The sequence below is a fragment of the Nicotiana tabacum genome, chromosome 10, assembly GCF_000715075.1.
Source record: "Nicotiana tabacum cultivar K326 chromosome 10, ASM71507v2, whole genome shotgun sequence".
In the NCBI taxonomy this organism is placed as follows: domain Eukaryota; kingdom Viridiplantae; phylum Streptophyta; class Magnoliopsida; order Solanales; family Solanaceae; genus Nicotiana; species Nicotiana tabacum.
In genome coordinates this window covers 17,217,693-17,241,761 of record NC_134089.1, presented here as the reverse complement: position 1 = coordinate 17,241,761, position 24,069 = coordinate 17,217,693, and the positions used below count along the sequence as shown (strand labels likewise).

The window sequence follows — 24,069 nt, the reverse complement described above, 5'->3', positions numbered from 1 at the left end:
AGAATTATGGTGGGATGAATAAGTTCCTTCTACCTTTAACAAAAGGTCTCAGGTTCGAGACCAGGGAATCTAAAAGATCCTGGTAGAGAGCACTTTCTCTTTAATGAATCGTACGTGGTGCAAATCCAAATTCATCCGGGCTCAAAGCAAGTATCTGACACCGAGTGGCAAACCAAAAAAAGAATTCTACCACTCGAGTATAACCTTGCATCATATGGTTCTTGTTTCATTTAGCAAAATGTTATTCTTGTTTTAGCTTGTGCTGCAACTACACCCTTAGGGCCCGTTTGGTACGAGGGATAAGGGATAATTAATCCCGAGATTAAATTTGAGATGAGTTTATCCCACATTTAATTAGGATAAAATCGCAGTATAACTAATCACGGTATTAGTTATCCCGGGATTGTAGTGCTATATTTATTTCTATGAGAGTGGGATAACAATCCCTAGATAACTAGTCTGGGATAACTTATTTCCCAACCAAACAACCCCTTAGTTCCCCTCCAAAAGGAAAGCCTATAAAACAGGTTCGAACGGGTTACATAATGCTTCACTTTCTTCTCCTCGAGACTGGAGCCTGGAAAGGAAATCATTTGACATCTTGCTGGCCAATAAGAGGCTATATTTCCTATTGGTTTCGATTTATTGCTCCTTTTGGAGAACGGTAAAAAAACCACCATGATGTTATTTCCACCTTATTCATGAACGTTTAGGAGTTGACAATTCTTTCATCAATTTTACTTGCTCAGTTCATGCTGAAATATTAAAAACTAGGCTTGCAACATAGCAATAACATAACACGGAATGATATCAACTTATATGTGTTAATTTCTTCAGAATAACCTGAAGGTGGCATATTTAGAACTATTCACATGAAAAGAACAAATTAACACATCAAGAAGCCAAAAAGGTATGACGCCTTTTCCATAAACTAGCGTAAATAATTACGTACAGCTTCTGGAAAAGAAACAAAAAGACATGATTTTAATTGTCCCCTTTGTGTTAGTGTTAGTGTTATTCGACTATCTTCTTGACCTTGATGTTTGTGAATAAGATGATGATACCACCTGCATGAAGATGGTTTAAGACGTCAATTCAAGATATTCAACAACTCGAAATTTTGCACAATGGGTGGGAACCCAAAAATTTGATACAAAGAGTGATATTTTCATTATAAGTATGAGAAACTGATAGCTAAGAAGCAAAGAGTAGCAAATGAGTTTCAAACTTTCAATGATCGGTTGGGGGGGTAAACATACTGAAAAACTGTTGTTCTGGTATTCAAATTCCCTGCCTCCTTTTGAGTTTCAAACTGAGGCAGTAATTTGTAAAGAGCAAATTGTGCTTTTGGTACTCTATCAGATACGCATGTTTTTTGTTCTACTTTTAAACTCTACATGATAACCTGACTTAAAACAACGTGCAAAAATGAGACCTCATAACGTGTTATTTTTTCAATGGAAGAATCATGTGTCTTGTAAATGACTCATTTATCATCTATAAATTTATTTTTAGATGAAATAAAAACCCATCAATTGGCTCCAAAAGTCTACCCTTACCTCTATGCAGTGGCGGATCTAGGATTTTGTACAAGCGAGTTCAATCAAAGAACACAGTAGTCGATTGTACGAGTGCAGTGGTAAACACAATTTGTGTACTGCTCTTTTTTGTTCATCAAATCGCTTCAAAATAAAGTCATTTATTTTTTGTTAAAAAAAAAAGTAGGAAGAAATTTTTAAAGAAATCTGTCCTTTTAAAAAAAAATTAAAATTTATCGATATAAATTAACAAATTTTGTTTAAGAAATTTAGCAATTTTAACCAAAAAATATTTAACCTACTTAAAAATCATATTATAACTCTAAAAAATTTAACATACAAAGTTGTTACAAACAAAAGACACGGAAAAAAAGAGTTATAAACTAAACTAATTTATACAAATTATTAAAGAAAAAGATATCTAATCAAACAAAAAAATTTAATATAACACAAATTAACAATTTCAGTATAAACTAAACGAAACTAAATTAAAAGATTATAAGTAATTTCGATAAAGCACTAGAACAAAAATTCACTTTCTAGAAAGGTTTAAATTTTTTTGAAGTAAAATGGAGGAATTTAATAAGAATAGCTTTTATTGAATTTAAATAAAGAAAAGAAATCATAAAGAAAAGTAAGAAAACAAAGACAAAATAGGAAACAACAAGGCCTAACAATAGGCAAAATAATATATACGTTTAGCAAAAACGCCATAAGCTAGTTTGCTGCCTTAGCAGAGATTCGATCTTGTGACCCCAGTTTTAAGTACTATGAACCCGCTTGACACTGCTCTTACAACTTCTGTTAGTGTCAAGTGGGTTCAGATATTATAATATTCACCAATTTCATAATTTTTTCAAGAAATTCCGTGGTAAAAATAATTAATTTTTCCAACGAAGCGGGTTCAACTGAACCCCCTTTCTACAAGCTACGTCCACCCCTGCCTCTATGGTGCATACTAAATTAAGTCCTTCGAGTATGGAATTAAAAGAATAACCATCTTTTGTTTTAAAAATATTTAACTTTTTTAGACAAGATGAAATAAAACAACTAAGTTTTAATATTATATCAGGACAAAAAACGAACCTGGCTGCTTAATAGTTAACACCCTCCTGTGAACTAATTGGTTGCCTTTTATTTGATTTTATACAAAACCAACAACTAAATAAATTTATTGTAAATATTTTTAAAACAAAAGAAAACTACTTATTTTAAAGTTATATTATAAGTATGACGGAAAAAAGTATCAACCTTATAAACTAGATTCCAAACCGCAATTTGGCTATCTCGTAAAATATAAAAGCCAGACATTATGATACCTGATATGTCTTGGGACCCTTCTTTAGTAAATGACCAACAGTATTTAGATTATCCACAAGTGTATCAATATCTGGAACGTTTAGTGCAATCCGATCTGCCAGACTATATATTTCCTGAAAAAATAGATACTCGTATCAGGCTTTTTCCAATTCTTGAGCCGTACTTTTGCCAGAAAATATACAATGGTGAAATGATGCTTACTGAAATTGAAAAGCAATCCTTTTGCTGCGATTCTGACTGCTTATGCAATTCACTCAAAAACCGCTTTGCTTCTTTCTGTTGACTCATTCCTCCACTCCGTCCAAAATCCACAAAACCATGCTCGTCAACATACTTATCATACAATGATTCATTCATTATTTCCACAACATCCTGAAAATTGATCATACATGAATTAAGGGCCTATGGATAGAGCGATTTGATGATCAAGATCATAGTAAGTCTGGAATGACTTTTAGAAAATGATTGTAAATAGCAAAATATTGTCTAGAAACTGTATGGAATGAGCAACTACGAAGACAATAATTTACCAGAGCATCTTGCTCAGTTATCTCTTCTCTTAGATCCACTCTAGCTCGAGCTTGTGCCAACCTTACTAAGCTTTCTAATTGCCTTGCTGTTATTGGTGTACCATCAGCGGACGTATTATGATCTCTCAACTTCAAGTAAAACTTCTGCAAGATATCTGCTGCTGGTTTTGTCATCCTTGAATCAAATGACAAGTAGATAAATAAACATTTGAAAAAGTAGATAAAACTTTGAAACACTAAAGAAAGCAGTTATAACAACCTAGGAAATATATAAGTTCTTGCATAAGCAATGTATATACGCAGAAGAGAGCCAGGCAATGGAACAAAATCGCTGTCTTTCTTAGGGTCAAGTTTCAGTTTTGCAACTAAAGAACCCTGCTTTGCATTCAAGTCAATTTCTCTAACATCCAGCAAGGCTGCATAAAACAAAACAAATAAATAAGAGCAATTTGTATAAAAGTATTTCTTGCTGAGATAGAGGTTGGTAAAGGGCAAACCTGTACATAACCGTTTCGTGCTTGGTGGCTGCTCTACACTTTTTGCATGAAGCTGACAAGGAAAAGCTTTAACTCGTGCAGTTTTTTCACATGAATAAACAGTAGATAATAACCATATAACTGCATCGACTGATAAAATTTCACTCAATTGTAATGCACAACATGCATGATAGTAATAGGAGCTTTTCCTCGATAACTCTCGAAAATGATGCAAAAGCCAGCAGGCCAAGTGACAGGATCGGTTTTTTCTTTGCCAATGGTTACCTAATCTTATGACACCCAAATCGAGGATGCCATCAAAGAGTTATCTCCCATCAAGCCCCCTCCCGTTCTTTAGCTTGCCTGCCCTCACTTGAACTGTTGACATACTAAATGGCTAATATGAAACTCCAGCACTGCTATCTCAGTGATTTCGAGTGTTCGAACCAGTTAGACAACACATATAGCACACCACCTCTTTGCCCATGATGACTAATGAAATGGAGAGTGCTCCTGTCCCTCTAATCTCAGCTTCATTTCTAACGAGAGAATGTCAAATGTTGATAGGTCGTATTTATTCATACTTCCACTATCAAGCTTAAGACAGTGCAACATAATTTTTCATGACATCAAAAGCTCCAACAACATAATGCAGTATGAGTCAATTTAGATAGTGTTTCATACTGCTCAAGTTGAAAATTTAAAAGAAAGTGATTACTGCAACTGGAATTGTCTCCATATAGGAAAAAAAAATTGCAATGCAATGATGTTGACAGTTAGATACTTCTTACAAAGCTTAATAATTTTCAATTTGCATGAACATTTGCAGAAAGGAGTGAGGACACTTACTGACATAATGTGCTCAGAGAGTCGCTTGTCCAGCACTTCATCAGGTTTATCAAGTAATATGAAGACCAAATCAAATCGTGAAAGCAAAGCACCACTCATCTTCAAGTTCTCGTTCACAGTTTTTGCACGGCTGCAAGAATATTTTTACACGTTATTACCATGGATTAATAGATTTTAAAATACCAAGATGATAATGCAAGTATTCTGATGAATCTAAGTTTTCATTATCATATGAGATCAATCCCTCTCCTTTCTTCTTTCTTCTCTTTCTTCTACGTGTTACTCTTGATCCTTCAACCACCAGCCCATCCCACAGTTCCCTTTGCCATATTCCGCTCCTCCCTGCCCACCTCAAGTCCTATATTATCAGTATAGTTCAACTTCTCCTCAATACTCTCTCACACCTAGTTGTACCTTACCAACCTTCCTTTTTTTTTTTTTTGAGAAGGTAACATTTGTGTGTATTGATATATAATAGTACATAGGTTGTACTGAAACCATATTTACAATATGCAAAAGGATAGACTACTGAGCTACAATCCTAGCAGTATTCTAGGACTTTTAGAATCGATACAATATCTTCTGGCCACTTTTGTTTACACAAAAAATAAAAAAGTAGGACACAATCATTTTGATCTTCTGTATTGAATTGCTACTATCCTCAAAACATCTAGAATTTCTCTCCTTCCATATTGTCCACCATATACATGCGGGGACAGTCATCCATTTATCTCTGCTTCCAGCTCCAGTTCCAGCTTCATCCCAACTAGTGAGCACTTCAATAATCTTAGAGGGCATTGTCCATGAAATACCTCTAAGGTTAATGAATATCTCCCATAGTTGATCTATGATCCTGCAGTGTAGAAACAAATGGCTAACTGTCTCAATTGTTTCCCCACATAAAAAAACACCTAGAGCACAGTAGGATCCCTCTCTTCATAAGATTATCCTGGGTCAAGACTGCCTCCTTTGCAAATAACCAATTGAAACAAGATACCTTGTAAGGTATCTTAACTTTCCAGATGTGTTTCCATGGCTAGTTAGTGATCTGTACATTAGTATGATTAAGCATCTTGTAAGCCTCATTCACCTTGTAGATTCCTTTGTTGTGGCCCTTCCACCATAGTGCATCCCTACCATTCTGAAGGCCTTTGAATGCTTCCAGTTGCTTGTAAAGTTCAGTCAACCTCGTCAACTCCCAGTCATTCAGCCTTCTTCTAAGTCTTCTTCTAAGTATCATATCCCAACCTTGAGGGGTCCACATTTCAGCTATTGTCTTTTGCTGGTGTTGAGCTAAACCATACATATCGGGAAATAGTTCCATCAAGCTTCCAAATCCCATCCAATTATCCTTCCTGAAAGAAGTTTTGGTACCACTCTTCACTCTGATGCAGGATTGGCTCTTCACTATAGGCCAGAGTGTTTTTTTTTTTTTTGATTTGCACCGGGTGTCCGAGTCTCTATGAGACTCGACTAATCCCGGGAGTGCACAGGCCCTTGGCAAGGAGTTTCCCGCAAGTGTACCACGGTTAATTCAGGTTTTACCCAGTCTGATGGCCCTCAAAAATTGTTTGCACCCAGTGGGTTTCGAACTTGAGACCTTGAAAGGGAGCAAATCCCAAGGCTCAAGTCAACTGCCACCAGGCCAACCCCTGAGGGTTACTATAGGCTAGAGTGTTCTGATAGACTCAGTGTGTTCTGAGATCCACTATAGACCACAGTGTTCTGATGGATCTCCATAAACTAACCTCATATGTTGTATTGACTTCCTTTGAAACCCAGTTGTTTTCCTCTCCATACTTAGCTTTGATGACATTACACCATAGGGATTGAGGTTCTTGAGAGAATCTCCATAACCACTTCATCTTAAGAGCCTTGTTTTCATTTTTTAAGTTCCTGATGCCTAGCCCACCTTTGTTTTTGTCAATCGTCAAAGATTTCCATTTCACTAGGTAATACCCCCTTCTTTTCTTTGTTTCCTTGCCAAAGGAAAGATTTTCTGAGTCTATCCAGTCTCTGAATAACACTTACAGGGATGGGAAAGAGTGACATCATGTATGTAGGAAGTGAGTCAAGTACTGAATTGATTAGAATCAATCTTCCTCCCATAGAAAGGTACTGAGCTTTCCATCTGGATAACTTCTCACATTTTTCAATGACTGTATTCCATATCTCCTTGGACTTGGACTTAGCACCTAAAGGCATGCCCAGATAGATAGCAGGAAGAGATCCTACTACACCTCCCAAAATCAGTGATAGTTGCTCCATCTCAGGCACATCATTGATTGGATACAGATGACTCTTTTTCCAATTGATACGTAATCCTGAAGTACCTTCAAACAAGACCAGGATGATTCTCAAATACCTCAACTATTCTTCTTTTGCATCACAAAAAATTAGAGTGTCGTCAGCATATTGGAGATGTGTAATCTCCAGATTGTTGTTGCCCCTTCTTGCTACCTCGAACCCTTTGATCCATCCATTGATTTTTGCAGTTTTGATCATATTGTTTAGCCCCTCCATAGCAATTATGAAGAGAAAAGGAGATAGGGGATCTCCTTGTCTGAGCCCTCTATGTGCAGGGAAGAAACCTTCTGGGGATCCATTAATGAGAATGGAGAATTTAACCGAAGATATGCAAGCTCTCATCCAATTGATCCATTTCTTCCCAAAACCCATTAGTTCCAGCATTTTCAACAAGAATCTCCAATTCACATGATCATATGCCTTCTCAATGTCTAGTTTGCACAAAATTCCTGGTTTTTTAGTTTGTTTCTTGAATCTACTACTTCATTGGCTATTAGAACAGCATCCATTATTTGTCTTCCTTTGATAAAAGCCATCTGTTGTGCATCCACCAATTTGCTAATCACCCTTTTGAGTCTCTCTGTTAGAATCTTTGAAAGCAGCTTATTAAAGCTGCCTATTAAGCTTGGCCTGAAGTCCCTGAGTTCCTTGGCTCCAATCTTCTTAGGAATCAAGGCTATGTATGTTGCATTGAAGCTTCTTTCAAAGAGTTCCTAAGAATGGAAATTATGGAGAGCCTCCATGATATCTTGTTTCAAAATGTCCCAACATTTGATGAAGAAACTCATAGGCCCCGGAGCCTTATCTACTGCACATAGCTTCAAACAAGATAGCAATTCTTGTTCTTCAAAGTTGCTTTGTAAAAGCTCTTTTTCTTCTTCTGATATTGTGGGGCAGTTGTCGAAATTGACTTCGGGTCTCCATTCCATAGTTTCTGAATAAAGATTCTTGTAGAATTCAATGATCTCAAGCTTGATTCTCCTTGGTTCCTCAATTGTTTCATCATTCACCACTAGTTGATCGATGTTGTTGCATCTTTTACGCGCATTAGTAGTTTGGTGAAAAAACTTAGTGTTCTTGTCTCCTTCCTTAAGCCACAGAGCCCTAGATCTTTGCCTCCATGCAGTTTCTTCATTTTTCAGATGTTCCTCATATTCCATGAAGGTAGAAGCCTTCCTCACAGATTCCTCCTCAGTCAATGCTCTTGTTTCTTAAATGGCATCAAAGACTGCCAAATGTTTTAAAAGCTCGGTTCTTTGAACCCCCAAGTTTCCTTGGCTACTTTTGCTCCATTCTCTGAGTTTGCCTTTAACGCTTTGAGTTTGCATGCTAACACATAATCTGGCCTCCCGTGAAATTCAAAAGAGGTCCACCGTTCTCTGATCCTGTCTACAAAGCCTTCAGTATTCAACCACCAGTTATCAAACTTAAAGTAGGATATGGTTTGCTCCCAACCTTCTTCCTCCTCTTCTTTTTCTTCTTCCCCCTCCTATTACCATGCCATCTGGCAGCCACCTTCCTCTTCTCCCCTCCTTTTCTCCTTACCTAGCTTCCACTCTTCTTCACTACTCTTCTTTTTTCTCTCTTCCTCTCGTCCATCCATTCCGTAAGCCTAGTCCTGACCCTGCTCAATTCTATTGTTTTGTTTTCTATTCTCCATTGTTGTACATCAAGCTACCAATCATGCCACTGCTCTTTCTGCCTTGTGTTTTGTCTCCTGTATTGTACATCAAGCCACCAATTATGTCACTTCTGTTTTTGCGTCTGTTTTCATTTCCTCCGCTATTGTTACATCAAACTGCTAAATACACCCCTACCATTAAGCGCATCTTGATCACGTGGAATTTGACAGGATAAACAGATAATATATCAAATAGGCCAAAAATTAGCATTAGGCTAGGCAACTAAACAAATAAGCAAAATTATGAAGAGCTTGTGTGCACTTTAGCCCAATAATGATCAAAAGACATCAACTTTTCGACTGCACATAGCAGCAGGGACATTTCTGTAAGTCACGTTACAGGAGGCTAACCACCTGTGTCCAATTCCCTTCATGGCCCTGGGGAAGATGTGGAGATTCTAAAGTCCCCAGTAATGTAGCTTGTTTTTGTTGGGTGCTAGGAGATGATGCACGCCTTACCCAGATATATTTGCAGAAAAGAGAAATGATGATCTTTCAGTAAATGCTTCATGTGTAAAAAGGAGGTGGAGGACAGCAGTCATCTGTTTCTGCATTGTTCTTTAGCTAGACAACTTTGGAACTTGTCTTCTGACAATTAACATTATTGGGATAAAATGGGTGATGCCAGTCTGTTAAGGAGCTCTCTAGCAGCTGGATGGGCTGCAAATGCAATAAAGAACTGAAAGATATGGAGAACAATTCCAGCACGTGTCTGTTGGGTCTACGGAAAGAAAGGAACCAGAGATGCTTTGAGGGCGACATTACTACTTTACTTATCTTAAACTAAAGTGTTCATGTTTGGTAACTCTCTGAGCTAATCTAAGAAATGTATATAAGGAGGATAGCATGACCACTTGTATGCGGGATATCCCCTCTTTTGTAATGTCCAGCATTATCGCCATGCTTCGCTGCTTTATCAATAATTCTTTGCTTACATAACCCAAGAAGTGATCTAAAGGCATCAAGTATCATTAAACCAACCATCCATAATATTCAAATGAATACATGAGTGAGTTTTTGAAAATACTTGTAGTGGCCACCGACAGGGTTCGCTGCTGCTAAAACAGATGTTCGTGCTGGCAAACTTGCAACAAGTCCCGCCTTTGCAACAGAGACGCATTGTTGTTCCATAGCCTCTAATAGGGCCTATACTCATGATAAAATAATTAGGTCCTGATATTAAGTGTGAAATACCAATTGACAGTATAATTCATTTAATAAAAAAGACCTGATGTTCTGCAGACAATTTGTCAAACTCATCAATGCAACATAATCCACGATCTGCAAGAACCATAGCACCTAACCATGCCAAAAAGCAATGCAGGCCAGTATAATTAAGCATTTCAGGACCCAGATGACTACCATAAGCAATGACTAAAGGCATAATTTATCTTCCACTTAAAGAGGAGAAAAGAAAAAGGGAAAAAAGGAAATATAGAGGAATCTTTATGTCTTTTACAATGAGTGACACAGGATATAATAGTACTTGGACAGGAATTACAACACTCTCTCCTCAAAACTCAAACGTGATGATGCAGTGCTCCATATAGCTACTTGAATATAACTCTTTGCTGCTATTGATATGATGATCTGAAAACCATCCGCCAGTTCCATGCTTATATTGGTTGTTGACTATTTTATTCCTTCTCAAGCTTCAATTCCATAGTCAGTTTACCTCGGAGTATGTCAAGCCAAGATATATCGCAGTAATGGTTGGTTGTCTGAAAATGCATATCGCTTATGACCTATGCTGCTAAAAAGTCTTTCTTTTTGAAATGATGCCGACAAGTCTTGACTGACTTGCATCTTCTGGAGCTAGAAGAAGATCAAGCTGAACATGAGCAACGTATAATAAAGTTGCAGCTTATGGGCAGGAGATCGTGTCTATTGGGCTATTGGCAGAAAATTGGAAGAGTGAATGAAAGCTACCAAAACTTTCAGAGAGAATATAGGCTACCAAACCTAGGTTGGGATCACTGCTCTTGCTGAAAAATAAAAAGAGAAATGGCAATGAGACACTTGCTCTTGTTTGTGTTCTGCCTCATAAGATTCTTTTCTGAATTTTTCTTTCAGATTCGCAGATGCGTGCTCCTCCTCTTAAACAGTTAAACTCTAGTACTAGATCTATCCCAGTGATTCACTAACAAATCTTTTCTTTTAATTGGTAGCATAAGTGCTTAACTTGTGAATCTTGAGTGCTTAACTATACAAAATGGATTCATTTAGCACATTTGTTTCTTATTAAGATCTTTTCTTCCCAAGAACCCTATTTACGTCTCTATGATTCATTGACTGATAATAACCTTCACGTTTTACAATGTCTCGGCCGCCAGTCAGAAAGGGCAAAAACCTTTGTGAATCGCCAAAATGCCTGCCAACATGCTTGTCCTCAGAGTCTCACAATTGCAAGCCCTAGAAATTTTAGTTACCAAGCATTGCTCAGTAGCAAGTTCATTTTTTTCCCCGAACCATTCCTAACACTAAAAACCAAAGGGCAACAGGATGATTAGATGAGGCAACATCAACAACAAACCCAGTATATTCCCACAAATGGAGTGTGGGGAGGATAGTGTGTATGCAGACCTTACCCCTACCTTTAAAAAGGCAAAGAGGCTGTTCGGTAGACCCTCGGCTCAGGAAAGATAAAGCGAAGGGGCAATGACAAGCAAACCAATCAGAAAATTAAACGAAAACACACAACTAACACTAGGTAGTGCAATTAGAAAACCGAAGCGAAGGCAACAACAAGTAATAACAGAAGTCTAGAAAGACGAAAATACACGGAAGACACTAAGTGGTGTACCAAAGCTACTATAACAAACAAAGGCAAAGCTCGACTACCTAACCCTCTACCCTAATTCTCAACCTCCACACCTTCCTATCCATGGTCATGTCCTCAGTAAGCTGAAGCAACGTTATATCTTGCCTAATCACCTCTCGCTAATACTTCTTCGGCCTGCCTTTACCTTTCCATTGGCCCTCCAAGGCAAACCTCTCACGCCTCCTCACCAGTGCATATGTGTCTCTCCTCTTCACATGTCCGAACCATCTTAGCCTCGCCTCCCGCATCTTGTCATCCACAGAGGCCACACCCACCTTGTCCCCATAACTTCATTTCTAATTATGTCTAACCTCGTATGTCCGCACATCCATCTCAACATCCTCATCTCAGTCACATTCATCTTCTGGACATGGGAGTTCTTGACTGGTCAACACTCCTCCCCATACAACATAGTCAGTCTGACTAGCGCTCTATAGAACTTTCCTTTTTAAGTTTTGGTGGCACATTCTTATCACACAAGACACCGGAAGCGAGCCTACATTTCATCCATCCCCCCTCCCCCCAATACGATGTGTGACATCCTCGTCGATCTCCCCATTCCCTTGAATAACTGACCCAAGATACTTGAAACTCTCTCTACTAGGGATGACTTGTGAGAGCCAACATCAAAGAAGAAAATATAAAAGCCTTTTCCCAAGAGCAGAAGGAGATCCTTCTATTGAACAAAGTATTCATCAGTTACATATAAAAGTATGCAGAACTCAGAGTGACAAATTTAAACTCTCCGGGAAAAATTGTTTGCCAAACAGTTTTCTCATGTCGAACTGATGCCTTGACAGGCTAATAATGAGATAGCTGAGAGTCAGTTTATCTTCTTCACTAGAACACACATATCAACTGGGTGACCAAAAGCAGAAGCTTCCGTGTGCTCAAGCAAGTTTCTTCCAATTGAGGAACCTTTTTGTAGATTCAATGTTTTAAAGAATCACCATCCTCAGTGGTTATTCTATTGCCACATAACTTATCAATGAGGAGGCAGCAATACTAGCAAAGTCACCAATCATATGAGCAACCAATGATGAGTGTTAATATCGGCAGAGTCACCAACTTCTAATTGTGAGTATTCCTTTTTGACTTCTATGCTTCTGGTTGAGGCTGCAAGACCCCACACTGATGTGCTTCAAGATTGTGGTAACACTTGCTGTATGAAAATTGATATATATTGATATTTTTCTGGTATTACCAGAAATGTTTTAATTAAATGTGAGAACCGCCTTGTTGAGAAGTTAAAATGCTAGAAGGGGGTCACATTTATTTAGTTAAATATTATAGGTTTACAGCACGATCCTTTACATGCTTACCTGGTTCTTTTTATAGACCAAAACCTACTCATTCCACACAGAAATAAATTGCCATGTTTAAAGCTTAAACTATTAGAGATCGGACAAAGTTCTTTGTATGTTTTAGGTCAACAGTCTTAGTTGTCTCTTCATTTGATATTACAACTAAATATCATTCCTATAGCTCCGGAAGATTTATTGGCTCTTAACTAAACCAGCAGGATGTTTAATATGCTTACCTGTTATAAGTTGGAGTTAGAACCAAAATTCACATAAGCTTGCATAGTAATGTTTTTTTAATAAGGTAAGATTTTATTGATATACAGTACTAAAATAGTACTGTTGGGGAATTACAAGAAGCAGGACTTGTTTTACATTACAGACTCGTCACATTCAACAAGTCCAACTTTTCCTCTTCGGATTGAGAAGGGAAGTAGGTTTCTTTGTTGGATTTTGAAGCTAGACAAATATATTCCATCAAAAGGCAAAGGAAAAAAATGTTGTCTTGTATACAACAATACGGATTATAAATTTCTAAAAAATATAGCTAGACAAATTTACGGGCAATTCATGATTTTTCCTCTATCTGGAAGGTAAGAAAGGACACTATCAACCAACAAACTAGGAACCATTATGATAGCATCAGTTTGATTACAAGGAACTATAACAAGTTCAAATCATTTTAAAAAGACACAACCTCCCTCAAAAATAAACAAATTAATAAGAATTCTCATAGAACTGAGATACACCAAAAGTTCATTTTAGTTCCCATGTGTGTTTGACATTGCTTTAAATATAACTTTCTGCAAAAGGATCCAATAGATTGGTGAATTTCCAAATTGCATCCCACACAAAAAGAAGAAACCATTACCCGCTTCAAACGCATAGTCACCGGTCAAAGGATCCTTGACAACAGCAACAGTGAGGCCAGCATTGGTTGTTGCATTACCACAAATGTATATGCCACGAGGAGAAATGGAAGCTGCCGCTTGAAGTAGTTGACTTTTACCCAATCCAGGATCACCTAAATTGGTTTCCAGAAGTTAAAAAAATTGATAACTGCTTTCCAGAATTTATTTCACAAGGACCAAAGAAGGCAAACTGTTCTGTCACATACCAACAATTATTATGTGGATATCTCCTCTCACAGGAACCTTATTCTGATCCATTGAATGCTTCCGCACACCCCCGAATAAAGCTAATGTAATTCCCGCTATATAGGAAAAAAAGAGAATAAGAAAAAGAGGAAAGAGGATCAAGCCATCTATAAACCCACAGAATGACAACTTGAAACAGCTCAAGGGAACAAAACAAATTCCTCAAAACACAATGTAAACAAAACAAGGAAGGAGTACGGTCTTGTTTCAATTGTATGTATGTCCTTTTTCCATGACTCAAATACCTGTAGTTACAATAAGGAAACACAAGTTACAGTAATGCAAGAGTTTTCGTGGCACAAAAGCAAGCAAGCCAAACACTTAAGCAGTAGAACAAGTGATAACAATCTCCTCCATATTAGCTCAGGCAAAGAGAATATTTCAGTGTTTTTCTTCTGGTTAAGAGGAAAAAGATGAAGAAAATCTAAAGTAAATGGAAGATAAGCTGTGTTTTACCTTTGATATATTTATACCTAATGAATTCAATCAAAGTACGCTCTTCCATTCAAAGGCTTTCCGAGAAAAGTGGCAGGATAGACCGTTGACAGCTCAAGAAATCAAGTCCCTACTTCATGAGATAGAGCTCACCAAAGCCAAAAAAAAAAGGGAAACAGAAATGATGACAACAATGACAACAACAACAACAACAAAAAACTCAGTTTGATCCCAATAGATGGGGTCTGGGGAGGGTAGTCTGTACGCAGACCTTACCCCTACCTAATGCAGGTAGAGAAGTTGTTTCCAATAGACCCTCGGCTCAGGAAGGGCAAGAAGAAGAAGAGGAAAGCAAGGAAGGAAGAAAGATGTAAGAGAAAAGAAAAGGGAGAGATAAGGGATAAGTAGTATCAAATAATAGCAACAGGGAATACAATACATGAGGTGAACAAAACCACATAGCGTAATAAAAATCTAAGAATTTGAAGGGACATGCATGCTACTAAGACTATCGGTGAACAACTATAAACTACCATCTAACCTTCTACCTTAATCCTCGACCTCCACACCCTCCTATCCAGGGTCATGTCCTCAATGAGCTGAAGCAACGTCATGTCCTGCCTAATCACCTCTCCCTAGTACTTCTTAGGCCTACCTCAACCTCTTCTCAAACTCTCCATGGCCAACCTCTCACACCTCCTGACAGGAGCATCAATGCTTCTTCTCTTAACATGTCCGAACCATCTCAGCCTCGACTCCCGCATCTTGTCCTCCACGTAGGCTACTCCCACTCTGTCCCGGATAGCTTCATTCTTAATCCTATCTCTCATGGTACACCCACACATCCATCTCAACATCCTCATCTCCGCTGCTCTCATCTTCTGCACGTAGGAGTTCTTGACTGGCCAACACTCAGCCCCATACAGCATAGCCGGTCGAACCACTACTCGATTAAACATACCCTTAAGTCTTAGTGGCACATTCCTATCACACAAAATACCGGAAGCGAGCCTCCACTTCATCCATCCCGCTCCGATGCGATGTGCGACATCTTCGTCAATCTCCGGATAATAGACCCGAGATACTTAAAACTCGCTCTCTTGGGGATAACTTTAGCATCAAGCTTAACCTCTATGTATGCATCATGGGTCCCATCCTTGAATTTGCACTCCAAGTATTCTGTCTTGGTTCTACTCAGTTTGAAACCTTTAGACTCCAAGGTTTGTCTCCAAACCTCCAACCTCGCGTTAACTTCGCTACGCGTCTCGTCAATCAACACTATATCATCAGCAAATAGCATACACCAAGGCACCTCCCCTTGAATGTGACGCGACAGTACATCCATCGCCAAGGCAAATAAAAGTGGACTAAGAGCCGACCCCTGGTGCAACCCCATCACCACAGGGAAATGCTCCGAGTCACCACCCACAATCCTCACCTAAGTCTTAGCATCATCATACATATGCTTAATCACCTTAATGTACGCTACCGGAACGCTGCTAACCTCCAAACACCTCCACAAGACCTCTTCGAAACTTTATCGTATGCCTTTCTCAAGGTCAATAAACACCATATGCAAATCCTTCTTCCTCTCCCTGTACTGCTCCACTAATCTCCTAACCAGATGAATCGCTTCCATAGTCGAACGCCCCGGCATGAATCCAAACTGATTCTCGAAAATAGACACGCACCTCCTCACCCTAGCCTCCACCACCCTTTCCCAAACCTTCATAGTGTGAGTCAATATCCTGATACCCCTATAATTGTTGCAATTTTGGATATCACCCTTGTTCTTGTAAAGTGGAATCATCGTACTCCACCTCCATTCTTCGGGCATCTTCTTTGTCTTAAAAATAACATTAAACAGCCCAATGAGCCACTCTAAACCTGCCCGCCCCGCACTCTTCCAGAATTCCACCGGGATTTCGTCTGGCCCCGTCGCTCTGCCCCTGCACATCTTATGCATCGCCCCTTCCACCTCCTCTACCGTAATCCGCCTACAGTACCCAAAATCCCGCAGACTCTCGGAGTGCTCCAACTCACCCAGCACAATGCGTCTATCCCCATCCCTATTCAACAGCTTATGGAAGTATGTTTGCCATCTTCTCCTAATGAGTGCCTCGTCCATCAACACTTTGTCATCCTCGTCCTTGATGCACTTGACTTGGTCTAAGTTGCGGGCTTTCCTCTCCCTCACCTTGGCCAACCGATACAACCTCTTGTCCCGGCCTTTGCCCTTGAGCTCCTCGTACAAACGAGCAAACGTCGCGTTCTTAGCCGTCGTAACTGCTAACTTTGCCTCTTTCTTTGCCTTTTTGTAACACTCCCGATAAGTCCTTTTTTCCTCCTCGTTTGTACTCTCTACTAGCTTCAAATAAACAGTTTTCTTAGCTTCCACTTTACCTTGAACCTCTCCATTCTATCACCACTCCCCTTTATGACCCCCAGGAGAGCCCTTCGTGACCCCTAAGACCTCTCTAGCAGCTACCCTAATGCAATCCGCAGTCGTGAACCACATACTAGACGCATCCCCCATACTCATCCAGGCCCTCATAGCCAACAACTTCTCCCCTGACTCCTGAGCTTTGTCCTTGGTCAAGTTACCCCCCTTTGATCTTAGGTTGCCTGCACCCCGCCCTCTTCCTCCTACTCCTCTTGATCTCCAGGTCCATAACTAGGAGCCTATGTAGAGTCATGAGGTGCTCACTTGGAATGACCTTGCAGTCAGTGCACAGACCTTTATCACATTTCCTACAAAGAAGATAATCAATCTGAGTCTTGCCCAATGAATTTCGGAAAGTGACCAAGTGATCTTCCCTCTTCGGAAAACTCGAGTTAGCTATAACCAAATCAAAAGCTCTAGCAAAATCCAACAGTGAATTACCTCCCTCATCCCTATCCCCAAAATCGTACCCGCCATGCACATCATCATAATCCCTAGCACTAGCCCCAATACGACCATTGAAATCTCCGCCAATAAACAACATCTCTGTGTGTGGGATACTACGCACCATCTCGTCCAAATCCTCCCAGAATTGCTTCTTGACTTCCTGGTCCAAACCTACCTGAGGAGCGTATGCACTAATCACGTCTACAGTAAACCCACCAACTACCGGCTTAATACTCATCAACCTATTATTTACCCTCCTAACCTTAACCACGAGCTCCCTGGAGTCCTTGTCTACTAAAATACCTACCCCATTCTTACCCCTAGCGCTCCCTGAGTACCATATTTTAAACCCGTCTACATCTCGTGCCCTAGTACCCTTCCATCTAGTCTCCTGAACACACGCTATGTTGATCTTCCTCTTCTGAAGAATCTTACCTAACTCTATAGACTTCCACATCAACGTCCCAATGTTCCAAGACCCAATTCTCAGCCGAGAGGCTTTCTTACCCCCCTTCCCACCCCTGGACCCCAACCTCAACCCCACCCAAGGACAACAATGACAACAACTACAAAGAAATTAAACAGCATAAAAATCGGGTATCCTCCCGTGCCAGAGAGCAAGTCTGAATGAAAGACCGTCAGATATAATCATAATTACTCCATTGTATTGACAATTTCAAAAACTAATGTAGTATGATTGATGGTGGTTGGCCAAGCAGGCCCTCGTCATCTAGTGGTTTAGCATATCAGAAAGATCTTAAATGTCAATGTCGATTCCCTTCCTTGAGGAACAGAAGAACTTCCCCTTCCGTTTTTAGGTATAAAGTAGCAAACTGACTGAAGTACAAGATTTCAAGAACACAAACATCACAATCTGCTGTCTTCTCAAACATTAGCATACTGAATAAGTATATGACAGAATGATTCCTCAATATAAAGCTTTTTCTTTTGCGTATACCCAAAAACAGAGACACTCTTGGAGGGTAAATCTTGATACAAAGTACCATAAGGACTGACAGAGATTCTGAACTCTTGTTTAAAGATAAAAAATTGCATGAGATGCATTGGATTAGTCAATCATCCTGGATCATACTTCCTATTTATGGAAGAGAGATCACAGGATACCATCAAAATTTGAACAAAATTCTTGTTATGTGTCTATAACTGCTTGATTTACTTTTCAACAGCAAACACAGTTATGAGCAGATTCACTTTCGGAGATATTCTCAGTCCACTATATCCTGATAACTTGTCCTTGATGCCCTCAATTCTATTCCATTTTAGCTGGAGATAGATTTACACTGGTGCAAACAGCAGTATGGAAGAAGTTTTATCATAATGGAGACCTTAGACATATCTCAGCACCATCAGTTGTAAGTACTTGCCTCGTGATTGTTGCTTCTTCAGATATAAGCATTTAGTCATGACTATTAAAATTGACCACTGTCCCTCATCAGAGCTTTGAAACGTGCATGATTCTCTAGTTTAATAGTAGACTAGTGCAAACTGTAAAAATTAGAGCTAGCATAGCTTGTAACATTTTTCTTTCTTTTATCTTTTCTAGGATTACCACCTGAATATTTGACCTCAAAGGCTCGGCTCATAACAGCAATCATCAACAACAAGGAGTCAACTCTTGGAACCTATATAGATTGCTTTCCTAAAACTAATACAAAGTCAAGGAGAAAATAGTCACTCGCCCCTTAGACGTGAATCTGGTCGATTTCTATTCTTCAGTAAAAGGTACACATCACCATACGAAAAGGGATTACGACTGGAAGGCATTAATCCAGTGTCCAAAGACAAACAATCCTACCCCAGATAATTACCCTATGCTGTGAAAATGAGATATAAAGAAAAGCCAAATGTCCAACAAGAGGGTTAGATACAAAGAACCCAACTCATCTTCTAAGACTGTCAATGTGATATATGTCCTAATACAACCAGATAAGCTCTTGTTCATCACCATGCAGTAGAGTACACATCAATAAATTAAAGAAAGATAGCTTATTAAAGAAATAATAATAATAACTCATCCCAGTCGTTATGTATACCTTTAACAAGCTCGTGACCATAGATCGAGGGACAAATAGATTGAAGTACTTGTCGGAAGACATCAGAACCGTATTCTTCAGAAAACTTAACAATAAACTCCAAATCCTTTGAAGTGAATGAGAATAAATCAAAAGGCTCTGTAGATCTAGCATTAGAATTATCTTGTGAACCCTGGAGTGTTGATTGAGACTTCGAGTTTGTAATAGAAATTACTTCTACGTACAAATAGTGAAGTCCTTGATTCTTGCTTTTTGACTTTCCTGCATTTACCAAGGTTCGCTTATAGTTAACATCTGACATAGATTAACAGAAAATGAAGTACATAGCAGCAAATCAAAAGCAAAAATTTGATCCAGTTAACAACAGCACCTACAATATTATTCAATGTGACTGTCTCGTATTTTTTTCCAGTGCAGTAGGAAATTGGTAAAATGAGTTTGTCTGTCCCAGATATCAGTTATTTCAGACAAAGGCAGAATATCTGTGATTTTTGGGCTCAAAGTAGGGTGCTAAAACATAACTAATTCGAATGTCAATTTGTTATAAGGCACTCTATCGATATATCATTTTGAATCCATTGTGTTATGTGCAACAAAATTTACGGAGAAATCATAGGTTACTTGATCTAGTTAATATGCATTTTGAATGACAAGTATATTAAGACATTAAACCTTCTTTACATGGAGGAACAAAAGCAGCATTCGTACTTAATACATTATTAGAAATTTCAAAGTGCATTACCATTTGCACTCTGTGCAGACAGCAGTAGAACTTAATAAAATAGGTTCAGAATAAAAGATAGGAACATATAAGAAGGTACTGCCTTTAGATTTAACCCAAGATGTTCAGATTTTTTAAAAGTCTTTAAAGCTATACAAACAATAAGCTACAAGATTCATTAATGCTGATGATATTACTAGTCTGCATCAGATTTAAGCTTGCAATTGAATCTGATTCCTATTTCGTATCGGTCAGGAGCATGAGTTTTGAAGCATGTGACTCGAAACATACTTTTACATGAAATTAAAAGACTCATGCGTCAAAACAAGGTCAGCACACTGCATCAACTTTTCTCAAAAATTCCTCCTTTACAACAACAACTTACCCTGTGTATTCCCACATTGTGGGGTCTGGGAAGAGTAAAGTGTACGCAAACCTTACCCCTACCTTGTGGAGGTAGAGAAGAGGATAAAGAAGACTTCTCCTTTATATCCTTAATTCAGAAGGGGAACCATATGTTACAATCCAATCAAAGAATGCTATTGTTGATGATCACGTATATCATCTAACTCAATGGAGAAAATCAGATGGAACACGCTTTTTGCTGCACTAAAATAGAAACAAACTACATTTAAAATATGAGTAAAGCATCATGCAAGTGATTGAATGAAGTCTTCTTTCATTTCTCAGGAACAATATTACACTATGTGCACTCTATATATGTATATTATATACACACACACACACACTCTAATATATATGGAATGGAAGGAAATTAGGAGTATAAGAAATTTTGCTCATAAGATGCAGCAACCTAACTGTGAAACTTTTGTTGGGAAAAACATTTAGAATTTTTGTTGAAAGGCGTAAAGAGACTCACAAGAGGCAGGACAAGTATCTTAATTTGCTTTACAGGTGGAGGAAGTGCAATTCTACAATCCATACACATCTATGACGTGTCCTCTATAAAATGATTTACCTCCTCCAATATCCATGTAGTTGTTAATAACCCTAATTATACCAGTGACAGTCACAATATCTCCAGGGATGCATGCATCCACAAGATCTTCAGATAGTTCACATTCAACAGTTCGAGGTACTCGCCCTTCTTCATGATTTTCAGATTTCAGCAGCTCCTGAATTCTAGGAGAAGCAGATAATTATAAGATAAGAAATGAACAAGATAATACCAAGGTGAGAAGATGAATAAAAAGAATAACAGAAAAGATAGTTTCTGTTAAATCTTTAACTCAAATAGTATGATTTATAAAGATGTTTAAGTGCAGACATCAAAAGACAGCAAAGAAGAGGAATTTACCTTATTTTCTGAAAGTCTATAAGTCGAGCTGTAGACCTTATGGGATTAAAAGTCCTGCATTTGCAACCTTGCAATTTACATATTGGTGGAGGTGAAAATTTTCCATCTGGGAAGTCACGAGTAATACTGATTCCACATTTAGTACAAGTAAAATCCATTTGCATCACCAGAGGCTTGACTGTGCTGACTTTTACCACTGTACCACGTACAGAGACAAGCCTATCTGTCAATTGAAAACATCAAAACTCAATTATTTAGAATCTAAGTAGCATTAAACTGCTTGATATCTAAAGAGTAAATGTAAAGTTGAATATCATCTTTTACCAATATAAGCAGCTTTTAGGTTCTTCAATGCAATCATTGATTCAGGGTAGTTGTGGAGACGGATATTTATCTTCACAAAATCATCAAAACTTTCATCTCCCAATTTCTCAAAGAAAACCTGCTAGCATCAGCAACACACCGATACAAGTAAGGTAAAACGATATAAATATGTGAAAAATTGAATTTCATAAATATAAATATACTACCTTGTGTAATGCAGCACTCATACACAATAGAGCATCTTTAGGTTTACTCTCTAAAATTGCAAGAAATTCCTGTAGTTCAGAAAGTTTACGGAACTGGAGAAAGTCCAGTGGCAATGAGAACGTGCCATCAACCTCCTTCACCTAGAAATAATAATTCAATGTCAGTCCTTAACCTTTATCTTAAAATTCTAATTATCATAATTATCCAGCAATTGAAAATAACTTGGCCAATAAATCAAAATCTTACATGATAAAGTCAGTAAATCAGCCATTCTCCTTTACTACTAGTACCAAACTATGCCATAAATTGACAGACACAGACTCGAGTGGACAAAGTTTTACATTCAACTACAGCAATTGAAAATTACTTAGAAGTAATGTTACATTAGAAAATCAATAATCAGTATTGTTTCTTTTACTAATAGTATCAATTTAGCCTTCATTCAAAGTCACAGATACAGACCCCGATCATTAAGTTCATCTTCGAAAACATCAAATACACTAACAGCTTAGCAGAGTCAAAACCCTAGGGAAAATAGCAAATACACTCGAAATTTGGAGTACGATAGTCAATTCATAAACTCGAGGGGACAAAGTTTTTCATTCAAATACAACAATTTAAAATTGCTTAGAAGTAATGTTACATTATAAAATCAGTAAATAAGTAATATTCCTTTTACAAATAGTATCAATTTCGCCTTCATTCACAGCACATATACAGACTCCAGTCATCAAGTTTTATCATTAGAAAACATTAAATACACAAACCGATTAGCCTAAAAATCCTAGGAACCAGCAAATACTCGGAATTTGGAGTACAACGGTCAATTCATATAAATTTCAATGTACATACAGATAGCCATTTCTCAATTTGTACTACACATTACAATTTTCTTTAAAATCAAGCTAACCTGAGAAACGAAGTGTTCGCCGGAAGGAGAAGAGAAGAAGCGAGCAAGCTGAGAGGAGAGGCGGACTTTGAACTTGGAGTCATCGAGAGAGAAATCGATTTTAGGGAAATAGAGAGACAATATTTTGGAGAAACCGCTAAAATCCGTCAATCTCTGTTGAATCTTCCCGTTCTTCATCATCTCTCCGCTCACGGCGAAATGGCTATTGCGACTGCAATTGGTCCAACGCTCTCCACGACGAAAAAACTTCACGCTGTTTTGGCGGGAAAAGAACACTCGCTAACAAAGCCCTCTCTTTTACCCGAGCGGCAGCCTTAAATATATATATATATATATAGCCTTAAAAAAAGCCACATGACATAATTAGTTACTAATTAGTTATTTAGCAAATAATTAATTATTGATTAATAATTTTTGAATTAAAATTAAAATATATATAAAAAACGAAAAAAGAGGGTATCCATCGTGAAGAAGAAATCACCCAATAAGAGTTTTGTACTTGACAAGGCACTAAACAACAACAATAACAACGACCCAGTATAATCCCACAAGTGGGGTCTGGGGAAGGTAATATGTACGCAGACCTTACCCCTACCCCGAAGGGTAGAGAGGCTGTTTCCAAGAGACCCTCGGCTCAAATTGACAAGACACTAAAAAAAAAGTGGAAAGCATATCAGTGATATCAATGTCGAAGCTGTAAAAGAAATATTGTGTGTGCTCTTCCTTTTGTTATTGTAAAACTAGCAGGTAAAGCCCTGCATCAATAGACGACCAATGGCATTCTTAGTCTAACTCCTAACTAGCTAGTCTCACTCTATTGTGCTGTAGAAATATTCACAGCTTTCCCCTAACCTACAACCTTAATGTTCGACCTCCATAATTCCCTGTCAAGGGCCATGTCCTCAGTAATCCTAAGTCGCGTCATGTCCTGTCTGATCACATCTCCCCAATACTTCTTAGGTCGCCCTCTACAATTAAAAAACGAAAATATATGTATATAAAAAAAATTACTAACCATTCAAATTGAGTGGGAGTAGTTTCAAGTTGGAGTTTTAAAATTATTTTAAAATAAAAAAACTTTTGATTCAAATTGTGGAGTAGTTTCTTTCTAATATTGTAATGTGTGTGTGTATATATATATAAAGAGAAGTAAATAATTATATGATGCCAAGTGGTATAACCATAAGACAATAAGTGTAGATTTTTAGGACAAAGCTCCAACAAAGTTGA

The 24,069-nt window shown here is 38.2% G+C and overlaps 1 protein-coding gene across 1 annotated transcript; it reads right to left on the bottom strand.

Annotated features, from left to right (window-relative positions):
• Positions 1–808: 808 nt before the first annotated feature.
• LOC107821960 (putative DNA helicase MCM8) lies at positions 809–23,124 on the bottom strand. The gene is made up of 17 exons (XM_016648451.2): positions 22,840–23,124; positions 21,929–22,069; positions 21,723–21,840; positions 21,399–21,621; positions 21,060–21,223; positions 19,360–19,620; positions 13,941–14,036; positions 13,695–13,847; positions 9,930–10,000; positions 9,729–9,847; positions 4,714–4,843; positions 3,886–3,937; positions 3,648–3,804; positions 3,389–3,563; positions 3,060–3,230; positions 2,858–2,971; positions 809–1,067 (listed from the first exon to the last, which is right to left on the bottom strand). The coding sequence occupies exons 1-17, from the start codon at positions 23,017–23,019 to the stop codon at positions 1,023–1,025; spliced, it is 2,370 nt and encodes a 789-aa protein (XP_016503937.1). The 5' UTR covers positions 23,020–23,124; the 3' UTR covers positions 809–1,022.
• Positions 23,125–24,069: the final 945 nt, after the last annotated feature.